The 12,449-nt window shown below is 40.1% G+C and overlaps 1 protein-coding gene across 6 annotated transcripts in view; it reads right to left on the bottom strand.

The window, feature by feature from the left end:
* The window catches only part of rdgA (retinal degeneration A), a 429,656-nt gene that overhangs the window by 52,573 nt on the left and 364,634 nt on the right, over window positions 1-12,449 (bottom strand). For all 6 annotated transcript variants that reach the window (XM_080286630.1, XM_080286634.1, XM_080286631.1 and 3 more), the window contains 4 exons: window positions 8,221-8,413; window positions 4,985-5,084; window positions 3,270-3,454; window positions 2,071-2,218 (listed from right to left, as the gene is read on the bottom strand). In XM_080286630.1, the coding sequence (XP_080142756.1) occupies window positions 2,071-2,218; window positions 3,270-3,454; window positions 4,985-5,084; window positions 8,221-8,413 (626 nt within the window). The remainder of the gene's footprint in view (window positions 1-2,070; window positions 2,219-3,269; window positions 3,455-4,984; window positions 5,085-8,220; window positions 8,414-12,449) is intronic.

Here is a 12,449-nt window from a genome sequence, read left to right as displayed (position 1 = left end):
TTCCTCCAACTCCTACTAGTATTTAATTATTTGGTCTCTCTCTCTCTCTCTTATTCTTTTCTTATGTTCTCCCTCACCCTCACCCTCACTCTAACCCTTCTTATTCCCACTTTCACACTCACCCTTATCCTCATACTATCACTCTAACTCTCAACCTCATCTTCATTCTGTCACCCTGAACCTCTCTCTCTCTCTCTCTCTCTCTCTCTCTGTTAATGCAGTCCTCCCATTCTCACTCATTATGTAGCATTCTTCCATCTCTAACTTTCATTCTCCACTTTTGGCCTTTTCCTCCTCCTCTCTCTCACTCTCTCTCTCTGTTAATGCAGTCCTCCCATTCTCACTCATTATGTAGCATTCTTCCATCTCTAACTTTCATTCTCCACTTTTGGCCTTTTCCTCCTCCTCTCCTCTCTTATCACATTCTTTCTCACTATGCCTCTTCCTTTATTTATCCCTTCCTCTTGTGTTTTATATATACAGTATTCCTCCATCTCCAACTTCCTCCTTTCTGTTGCCTCCCTCCCTTCTCTCCTTCCCCTCCTCTCTAACCCCATTCTCTCTCACTATGCCTCTTCATTTTTTGTATCCTTTTGTCCTCTCTCTCTCTCTCTCTCTCTCATTCTTCCATCTCTATTATTCTCTATCCTTTCTAATATTTCCCTCCTTCTTCTCACTCCCCTCCTCCCTAATCTCATTCCCTTCTCTCTGGAGTAAGCCTCTCCTCTTGAATCATCATCCTTTCCTCTCATTTCAGCATTTAGCGTTCCACCATGTCTGATGCTCTCTCTCTCTCTTTTCAATATCCCTCTCATCTTTGGTGATTACTCTCCCCTCTCATTTTTCTATTTTGCATTCCCCTCTCTCTCTCTCTCATCCTCGTCCTCCCTAACCCAATTTTCCCCACTCAGCTTCCTACCTCCACACTAATGCAACTCATAATTCATTCACTCATTAGCAAAAACTCAGCTCCCAACAACAATGGCTGAGGCAAAAATGGGTCTCTGGGCAGAAGGGCAACGTTACTCTTCATCATACTTGTCAGCCAACATCAGCAGGATAATTGGGGTCATTAAGCATCCCTAATTAGAGAACAGAATTAGCCTGAACTTATGTAAATGCTGTCATGACATTAGTTGTACCTTGTTACAAAAATGGTGGAATACAAAGCTGACAACAAAAAATAATATTACATGATGACACACACACACACACACACACACACACACACACACACACACACACACACACACACACACACACAAGACAATTCCCAAAGACAAAAGCTCGCCAAAATATTTCCCAAGTCCACATTTCTAATTACTGTACACTACATGACCCTCTTTTTTACAAAACAATGCATTCTATTAACCAAATAACAAAATACAAACATGAAAATCCCTTGTTCACTTAAAAGTTCTTTAGACAACAGTAATGAGAGAGAACCCATGAGATTTATATCTATCTCTAGTAATCTACTGCCAGACAACTCAAGAGAATTTTGTCTATCTCTGTCAAGCTACTGCTCATGAGACTTCTTTCTACCAGATAACTCATGAGAATTCTAATTACAGTATCTGTTTAATGTCAGACAACTTAAATGAATTCTATCTATCTATCTACTGCTAGATGCCTTAATTCCATAAGGAGTGGCCATAAATTACTTGCCTCCATGTCATCCTGTCCTCTGACATATAGCTGTCTTCTATCTGACTCATATCACCCCCTCTCTCATATATGATTTGAAATACTGCATTCAGATGATGTACAGCAAACAAGTCCATTCTTCCCAAACTAATGTTAACTACAGAAAACGAAATTTTAATTGCAGTTTTATTTCCTCTGATAACATCAGACTTTAAAACCTCTACAAACAGCAAGAATGACTTATACCTATGTAAAATTTGCATGCATGCAAGCATGAACTACCACTCAATCCCCATACCCTACCACACAATGCACATATCCTCAACACCCATTCCTCACACAATTCCTACACCTAATCACTCTCATATCACCATCTCCTTGCATTCCAACCACTCATTCCCCACACTCTCACCATCCTCTCACCTGTTCCAAATCAGCATCCTGGTCGATCATGATGACACCAAGAGGGGATGAAGCACTGCGCAGCTTCTCCTTGTCATAGTGGTGTTGCTCATAGTCAAACATGGTGATGCATGACACTTGTAGGCGCAGCTGCTCCAGGTGTGGGATGCTGTTATGGGATGAAAGTATACCGGTACATATACCATAGCTTTATTTTGTTCGTTTTAACTTAGTGTAAAAATGTCATCTCCATCTTCACTGCTGAGCTATAATAAAATTAATACAGTACAGGTATTTGAATATGGTGCTAATCATGAAGACATCCTATAAAAATGATTAAGAGCCATAGTATTGTCTTATTCTGTCATTAAATTATGGGAAACAAGCTGCAAAAGGACAAAAATCTTTTCCTAGTTAAAAATGAATTAACTGTTTATGGACTGAAAATGATGTATGGGGAGTTTACAGAAGAGTCTAATGGAGGATAGATTACAAGTACTTAAATGTCTTTGGAAAGAGTGTGCATCAACATGATGCCAAAGTTAGGGGAAAGAGCAAAGTTATTGATGTGGGATTTTTTTCTTTCTTTAATACAAAGAAGAAGGCACCAAAGGCCAGGAGCCTACAAACTGTACCAAGAAAAAATCAAATATAATAAAAATAAAGGATGAAAGATACACTGTATCATATATATATATATATATATATATATATATATATATATATATATATATATACAGTATATATATAAAACACCCACAAAAACTGTTACCCTATAAGAGTTAACTCTCCACAAATTTAATTCCTTCACTATATTGATGTGTTCTTTATTTATGGTACTCCCAGAATATTTTACTCAGCACAGTAGAGACTATTCAAGCTGTAAGGGTCAGATATCACATTCACTGAACCCTTCAGTGTGAGATGACTTTTTTTTTTTTTTTTTTTTTTTTTTTAATAAAATCATCTGGTGGTGGCAAAAATAAAACTGAAGATACATCACATCACCAGGCAGAAAAGGTTAATCCACTATAGCCACAGTTGTCATTCTCATTTCGCTCTTGTCATGTACTGACAATTCTATTCAACTTCTGAGAGTTTTTGAACTGAGGAGGCAAGATAGTCTTAAAAAACCCCTTCAGTATGAGAAGCCTTTGAAGAAAACCATCTGGTGGCTTGAAAAATATAAATAATTTGGGCTCCAGAGTTTAATGACTCACGTGACACTCTTGGCCTTCTTCTTGGTGACCATGGATGCTTTGTTGAGGTGTGTGAGCTCAATGATGCTGGGGTTGACGCGTGCTGCCTCCCCGTCCACCTGCATGGGTATTGTCTTCTTGGTGATGATCTTGGCACGCTTGCACTGGCAGATGGTGGTGCCGTGTCCTCCTGCTTGCAACAATGGCTGTGGTGGAGAGAAAGAAACTACAGTGGTAACTGAAACAGAGTGGCATGTGAGAAATGACAGCTTAAGTAAAATGCACCTACAACACGGTAAAACAAATACAGTGTTGTGTCCTTTTTTTTCTTTTCTTCCCTCCAGTTCTTTCTTCTTCATAGCTCAAAATACAGATAACTTTTTCTGCATTTCTATTTGTTCTTTTTCTTTTTACAGTGGTCCTACAGAGTGACACTTTCGTATGGTGGCACTAACATGACTGGGAAGTTCCACAATCTGGTTATTCAAAAATCTCTCAACACACTCCCTATATTTTGAAAGGAGAATGGTGGACTGCAGAAGAGGGAGAACTTCAGCCTGGTGTTTACTAGGTTTATGTTCACATGAACCTGGAGATGCAGTTACTATTATTTCTACTTTTTACTTTTTTCAAAGCCTTTTTTTTTTTTCTTCTTTTTTTTAACTTCAGGAGAGACGTACAGTACTTCCATAAAAACTATTCACCCAAGAACCTTCCTGACTCAAACACCCACTTCTCTAGCATCTCTCCTCAGCAGTTTACCTTATATATTGCACCCTAAAATTCTCTCTTACACTAACCATTACCCATACTGACACTTTATAAATATGACTGGTGAGAAAATGCATCACATGGAAATAAATTGGTGAGGAAAAGGTGTTACAAAGCCTCCAAAGCTGAATAAAATAAGCCTTTAAAGAAAAGTCCTATTCTCCCACCTACACAAAGTCCCTCACCCTGTTTTGTATTCACCTGCGGTCCTGCCCTGTCTTCCTGCCTTATCCCTGTCTCAGCCTGCCCTAACTCTGTCTTCATTCTCACTTCATCACCACTGTACACTCTCACTCTCTCTCTCTCTCAACGTATCCATCCCAGGAGTAATTTTACCTCTCATGCCCGGATTAACAAAAAATTATTTATATTACATGCAGTAAATAAGATTTAATTACATCAGACTGTCTCTCCTCTACATAAAATAATGCCATAGCTATTCCTCATATTTTTTTTTTCATTACTACAGCCTCTAGTTAATAAATGTAGTAGTGTATTCATTCTCCTACATAAAAAAAATAGTAATATGAACTAGGCATCTCCAACCTATTTTTTACTCAATTTTTATATTCTCCCTTCACAATTATTTCCTTAACTCCTAATCTCTCTCTTTTTTTTTCTGAGATATAGTTTTTACTCCTACAGCAACAGTCTATAGAGCTCCAGTGTAACTACAGTACTTCTTCATCGTTGAATTTTCCTTTAATATCCTCAGGGAATAGGTTGGGCAATCCATTCTTTAAGGCTGAACCAATAAACTCCAGAACTACGGTCTATTTTTATCTATTCATTTATTTATATATTATTCCTTTGATCATGTCACTCTGAACAAACCAGACACTCCACTCCCTAATGCCCATCAGCACAGTATTTTCCTCCTTGCTCAAGCCTTTGGAAAACTATTAGATTCAGGCTATAAATCAGGTAGTCTATTCCCTAAGGTTCTGCAAGCCTCCAACACTCACCATCTGGTATGTAGTAAGGCCAATGACCTCAATGATGCCATCGTCAGTCTGCTGTTCAACTCCCTGACTGCGATTCCATGGGTGCGTTCCAGACCCATAGCTGTGGGGGAAGATGTTTGGATTAGTGCTACATTTGCAGATTACTGGGTGACATCAGCATCATAATCGTAACCAGCCATTTTGTTATTATCAGTGTTATCATCATCATTATCATCCATGTTGTTATCATCAGCATCATTATCATCACCATCAATAATATCATTACAATCATCACTGTCGTCATCTTGTTGTGGGTGCCGTGACTTTCATCCTGATCATATTTTTTCAATGTTAAAAATGAATGTATACAAACAAACCTAATTATTATCCCTGATAAGGAATGAAAACCATCACCATCATCATCATCAGCATCATCACCACTATCATACCACCACCACCATCATTATCATCTTTTTTCCTACTAACATAAACAGAATGCTTTTTAAAAGAAAAAACAGCCACTGAATATAAACAAAAAAGACAATCATCAAAGTAAGAAAGGCAAAGAAAAAAAAGACAAAGGAAAATAAGTCTGGTGAAAGTTACAAGGGAATTAGACTCTCATTAAGTCGCTTGAAAGAACAAACGACTTGGCAAACGAAAGTTAGTGAAAATATAAAGTTGGGGTGAAGAAAAGAGGGAGGCGGATGAGAAAGAGAGACAAAGGAGTGAGAGAGGAGAAGAATTGAGGATGGAGGGAGAAGAGAAGTGAGGAGGGAATGGAAAGATAGAGGTTGGGGGAGAAAGAGAGAAATCACACACACACACACACACACACACACACACACACACAGAAAAGATGAAAAAGTAAAGAAGAGGGAGAAAGATGAGTATGAAGAAGGGGAGGCAAATAAGAAAGAAATGAGAGGCAAATATGAAAGAAACATCAGAGAGAGAGAGAGAGAGAGAGAGAGAGAGAGAGAGAGAGAATGCAGGAAGGAAGGAGGGGAGAGAGACCATAAAGGAAGTACAGTATAAATGAGACAAGAGACTATGGGGAAGGAGAGAAGAGAGAAGAGAATTAGAAGAAAAAAGAGAAGTTGAAAAGATTTTTTATAATGCTTTTTCCTTTGTATGCCCTATCCAGAAAGTAGGGGCCCTGGGCTAGGCTTCTCAGTCCTGACATTTAAGACGAGTGACTACAGTATACTGTTTTCATTCTAACCTGCCCTAAAATTGCAGTCTCTGCATCTTCTTCTACTGTAACGAGAGTTTAACATTAGAATAGTGCCAATCACGAAGAAGTGCTGTGGGAAGGATACAGAGCCGTAGTATTACATTTTTCTGCCTCTGAGATAATGTGACATAAGCTGCAAAGGGAAAAAAATCTGGGCCAAGTTAAGGCGAAACGGGTATAGTTTCTTCGGCGAGCAGTAAATCTGAAACATCCCTCTGACTCATATCCTTGAGTCGCATCTAGTTGGAGAGCCTTAACCCCCTAGATCACCTGGCATCCATTTTGTTGGCTATATGATTACTACCCAACATAATAAATGGTTTGCTGGGTTACATGAAACCACCTGGCATGTCATTCTGTGTAATGTAACCTAAAGGTAGCACTACATCGAGTGTGTGGATGGTAGTTGGTGAAGAAAAGGAAATAATGGAACAAGTAAGAAGGATGATAGAGGACTGTAGGAGAGTTGAATGAAGGAAAGGTGAGGGAAAATTAAAGAAAGTGAAGGAAATGAAAGAAAGGATACACAGGTTAATGGAATAAACAAAATGGAAAAAGAAAATACAGTAAAGAATAGCAAAGGAATGTAGGACTGTAAGGAATAAAATGGTGAATATTAAAGAAAAACATTAAAGGTGGAGAAGACAGAAGGATAAGTGAAAAGGTAATGGAAAAAAAGCCATTACAAAGAGAAAGCCAGATAAAAGAGAAGAATAACAGAACACAGGATGAAAGAGGACAGGAGGAAAAAGAGAATATGATTAAAGAGGAAATAAAGAGAATATACCATGAAAGAGGAAGGGTAAAGAAAAACAATGATAGCACTGAAAAAAGATGTAACAGATATGCAAGAGAATGGGATGAAGGAAGGTAACAAAGAAAGTGAGATACAGAAGGGCAAGAATTAAAAGATGATATATACATGCATATGCATACATACACATCCATCCACACACACACACATATCTCTCTCTCTCTCTCTCTCTCTCTCTCTCTCTCTCTCTCTCTCTTTATGCATAAATATATATATAAAGTTGACATATGCATAAATACACTTTACATACATACATACAGAGAGAGAGAGAGAGAGAGGGAGAGAGAGAATGAATCCAGCAGGGAAAAGAGAAAGAGGAAAAATACTCCGGAAAAAGAGAAAGGAGAGCAGACAGGAGAAAGAACGAGATGAAAACGTCAACCACGAGAGAACGAAAGGATGACGAAAATGAAGGGATGATAATAAAGAGAGGGGAAAAAGAGGACAAAGGAAGGAAGGCATATTGAACGAGAGAGAGAGAGAGAGAGAGAGAGAGTCTAATCCTGCATACAGCATATACTGACAGGCACAGACAAACAGACGGACAGACAGACGGGCAGATGCAGAAAGGCAGACAGATAGATGGATATAGATACAGGTAGACTGACAAATAGATGCACAGATACACAGGTATGCAAACAGACAGGTAAAGTGAATATCCACTCAAGAATGACACTGTGCATGTCCTTGCCCTCATAACCCAAGGTCCAGTTGTCAGACAAAAATATACACTGATAGACAGATAGATATACAGGCAGACAGAGACAGACATAGAAGATAGACAGACAGATATAGAGAGACAGAAAAAGCAGCCACCTAGAGATGGTCTGGTATACAATATGTACTTTATAATCCTACAGTGGGGGTGTCATACAGATAGACAGATGGATAGATAGACACAGATAGATAGATAAACAGATAGACTGACACGTATGGCTGGATAGACAGATAGATAAATAAACAGAGAGGCAGATACACACAGACAGACAGATAGAGACAGATAGAGAGATACATACACAGACACACAGACACATGGACAAAGACAGCCTGACAAGGACACAGACAGACAGAGATACACATATAGACAGCTAGATACACAGACAAGTAAACAGGCAACAGGTAAATGCAGGTCTGTAAGTGGACAGACATAAACAGAAACAAGTCACCAACAGAATAACAAGGGAGACCAACAAATAAACCACTCACCTGGGAATGTTAAGGAAGACGACAGCATGGACCTTATACTCCTTCAACACTGGCGTCATGTCCTTTCCATCACACTCCAGCGTGCAATTATCCGACAAATCCTTCCACTTCCGCTGCAACAGGTCTTTCCCGCCAGCCTGACCGTAGAACATCTTATTGCGCAAGCGTGAGTTGAACTTCTGTGGGTTGGCCTCTGAGATGAGGAGAGAGAGAGGTGTTAATAGTGTTTAATGGTGGGTATGTGGGTTGGAGGAAGGGCAGACTGATGGACAGAGAAAGAGAGAGAGAGAATGGTGTTTACTGTACCTGATGTTGGGTAAGTGGGGTGGAGGAAGGACAGCCTGATGGGGGGGAGAGAGAGAGAGAGAGAGAGAGAAGGGGGGGGGTTATGGTGTCTGATGTTGGGTAAGTGGGGTGGAGGAAGGACAGCCTGATGGAGAGAGAGAGAGAGAGAGAGAGAGAGAGAGAGAGAGAGTTACATAGATACACAGACCACACAGACCTTACGGTCCCTACGAGGTGGTCCGGCCTTAATCCTAAAGAGAGAGAGAGAGAGAGAGAGAGAGAGAGAGCGTCACGTAAGCATGTTCACAGACAGACGGACGGACACAAACCAAGCAAAACATAACACCCACTTTGACTTCATGAGCGGTGTAATAAAATAAATAAACGAATGAACAAATTTAAAAATATTCATAGCGTAACGAATTCCGCTTTCCCTCCATTGTTTGGCTAATATTAGCATAAATCTACATGCGGTCAGCCGTGTTTACCCAGCGCTATCATAATACAATATATTTATACTGAACGCTTAAAATGTGGCCTGCAGTGAGGGGAGTATATTACGAGAGAGAGAGAGAGAGAATTTTTACATCTTTACCTTGAGGGGGTCTCTGCTAATGAATGTATGCCTGTTTGTACATACACTTATCTACCTATTTACATCTATCCATTCATCTATTTATATATCCATGTATCTCTCTATGCTTGTCTACATCTACCTACCTGTCTATATTTCTATCTATCTATCTATCTATTTGTACTCCCGCTGGACAGACATCACACAGCCCTCCTCTGCTATCTGCCTGTAGAACACACACACACACACACACACACACACACACACACACACACACACACACACACACACTAAAGGTTACAGGCGACAACCTTATACCGCAAAGTGGAGTGCCAAACCCTAATTACAGGTCATTTACGTGATGCCTGGGGTCATTAGGTAGGGTTAGCATGCATCCCATAATAATGATTGCAGTCAGCAGCCATACAGGAAGGCCAGGGACATTTCATCATCACGTACTTCAAAAAATCATTGTCAAAATTTTGGGGTCTATATCTTACTTTCCGATTTCAGTTTTTAAGCAAATGACCCTAAAATGCAGACATATCAACTGTGAAGAGGAAGGATCAATGGGAATTGCTTACCGGCGCTCGACAGGTCTGCTCGATCAAACGGTCCACGAGCAACAACAACTACTGACTCATATACTTAGCACATTTGTGTGACATTATAGCAGTCTTCTTAGCTGAATAATAATAATAATAATAATAATAATAATAATAATAATAATCCATCCATCCATCCATCATGCAATAATAATAATAATAATAATAATAATAATAATAATAATAATAATAATAACAAGCCATTAGGCGACGATGGCCTGCTCTATGCGGACCAAACATTGTCAGAGACCAGAAGCGAGTTTTGACACTGTATTTCTATATGAACTCCAGTGCAACATTCCACCCAAGAATCATGACCCTGGCTTAATAATCTTCGTAGCCTTAGCATTTCCCGTAAGGATGGTCGTAATTTTAGCACTTTTCATATTTTCTGCACTTGATGACCTTTGACCCCTGACCTGGCGGATACAGGTCATGCATGTACGAAGCACACTTGTAGTACTCATTAACGTCTATAAGCATGCAAAGTTTCATTCGATTCCATCCACCCACTGTGGAGCTGGGGAACTTGGAATTCGCTGAATGGCCCAGCAGAGGTACAACTTCTAGGTGGCGCTGCCAACAACTAAGAGTGAGTTTCGATACTAAATGTCATTTTTGTATGGAAGTGCTCCAAAGCAACATTCCACCCAAGAATCATAGCCCTGGCTTAATAATCTTCGAAGCCTTAGCATTTTGCACGAGCATAGTCGTGATTTTAGCTATTTTCACCGTTTTCGCATCTGACGACATTTGACCCCTGACCTGGCCAATGTAGCAGACAGGTGTACAACATGATGTTGTAGTATGAGTCAATGTCTATAAGCATGCAAATTTTCATTCAATTCCATCCAGCCGCTGGGGAACTAGCGGAGCATTTTTGAAAACCAGTATTGGTTGCCAGGGTCTCTGAGGCCAATCTTCACAAGGTTGCCACTCGAAAACTAGCGGAGGGGAAGAACGGATGGCACACTTCCGATAAGGAATGACCTCAAGATTACATAAAAAAAAAAAGTCAGCGTTTTCTACACTGAGGGATGAACAGGCTGGTTTTAGAAAGGGACGTGGTTGCAATGATCAGATCTTTATAGTTAGGCATTTGATGCAGCAAGTTAATGAAATGAGAGTACCGTTAAGTCTTTGTTTTATTGATTTTGAAAAGGCTTTTGACAGTGTTTCGAGAGAGACTATGGGGAAGATCATGAGACATTATGGAATACCAGAGGAGTTTGTGAGGGTCATTATGAACATGCATGAGGACACATTTTGTAAAGTGATGGTTGATGGTTGTCTGAGTGATTCGTTTGAAGTCAAGTCCGGAGTAATTCAAGGTGGTGTTCTATCGCCTTTACTATTTATATTGGTCACTGATTACATTATGAAACGCGTTGGAACAGAAACCGGTGCAGGTATACTTTGGGGAGAGAACAGGAAACTTTTGGATTTAGATTATGCAGATGATATAGTTTTGATTTGTGATGGGCCAGAAGAGATGCAGAGAGTGTTGGACTGTTTGGTGAGTGAAGGTCGCAAGGTGGGTTTGGTTATTAATTGTGGAAAAACTGAAATAATCAATATGAATATGGAAAATGCGCAGGAATGTGTAATTGGAGGTATGGTTGTAAAGCAGGTTGATAGGTTTAAATATTTAGGTACTTAGTTTAGCCAAGGATGGTTCTTTGAACTTTGAATTCGAGGAAAGGTTAAAGAAGGCTAATCAGGCAATGGGAATGCTTAAAAATATTTGGAATAATAACAATTTTTCTGTGCATACAAAAATCAAACTTTATAAGGTAATGGTTAGGAATATCTTAATTTATGGACACGAGTCTTGGTACAGCACAGTGACTATGGAAAATAAATTCTTGGTGTTTGAAAACAAAGCACTTAGAAGAATATTAGGAGTTAAGTGGTGGGAAAGGATACCAAATAGTAGAATTAGAGAAATAACGGGAGTGCAGCCGGTCGATGAATATGTTAGGTTCTCACGATGGAAGTGGCTAGGACATGTGTATAGGAGACAGGGAATAGTACGAGGTACACCAGGGTGGGTGGCACTTGGTAGGAGAGGTAGAGGAAGGCCAAAAGAGACGTGGGTGAGGACAATGAGACGGGAAGCTGGAGATGAGTGTTGGGGAGATCTTGAGGAGTTAGCACAAGATAGGATGTGGTGGTGTGAGTTCATCGAGGCCCTATGCATCCCCGAGGGTGCCACAGGAAATGATTGATTTCTACACCCATTAGTAATGCTTCTACAACACAAGACGTGAAAAGTACGAAAGTGGGTTTTCGGCTGTTGCTAGGCAATGAGTAGTTGCCTGGTAACCAAAACCTTGCAGACACTACTATGTCATAGGCTGGTCATTGTGTCCAGGTTTGGTCGGAATCAGTTAATTCTGAAGGGTAGAAGTGCCTGCAACAATTAAGAATACAAGAATGAAAATGCAACAAACAATAAGACAACATGGAGCTGGCCAATAATAATAAAAGTTACATTGGCAGGCAGTGGCGTACCTGAGGGGGGACGTGGGGGGGGGGCTATTTGAAACTGCCCCCCGGGCCCCCAAATGAGGGGGCCCCCAAAAGCCTTAAAAATTTATAAGCTTTTTTATTAATATTTAAAAATATATATATTTATCATCCCTACAATCCCGGCTGAGATATTAGGTAAGTTTTGAGAATGAGGGGGGCTAGGTTCTTTGCGGGGCCCCCCTCCAGGAGGGGGGTCCCTCAAAGAACCTAGCCCCCCGGGCCCCCAAATCTCT

The sequence above is a fragment of the Coenobita brevimanus genome, chromosome 112 (assembly GCF_032717465.1).
Source record: "Coenobita brevimanus isolate Jiangsu-jjx chromosome 112, ASM3271746v2, whole genome shotgun sequence".
Taxonomy (NCBI): domain Eukaryota; kingdom Metazoa; phylum Arthropoda; class Malacostraca; order Decapoda; family Coenobitidae; genus Coenobita; species Coenobita brevimanus.
Note: the sequence above shows the minus strand (reverse complement) of the source record. Positions and strands in the feature narration are given on the sequence as shown.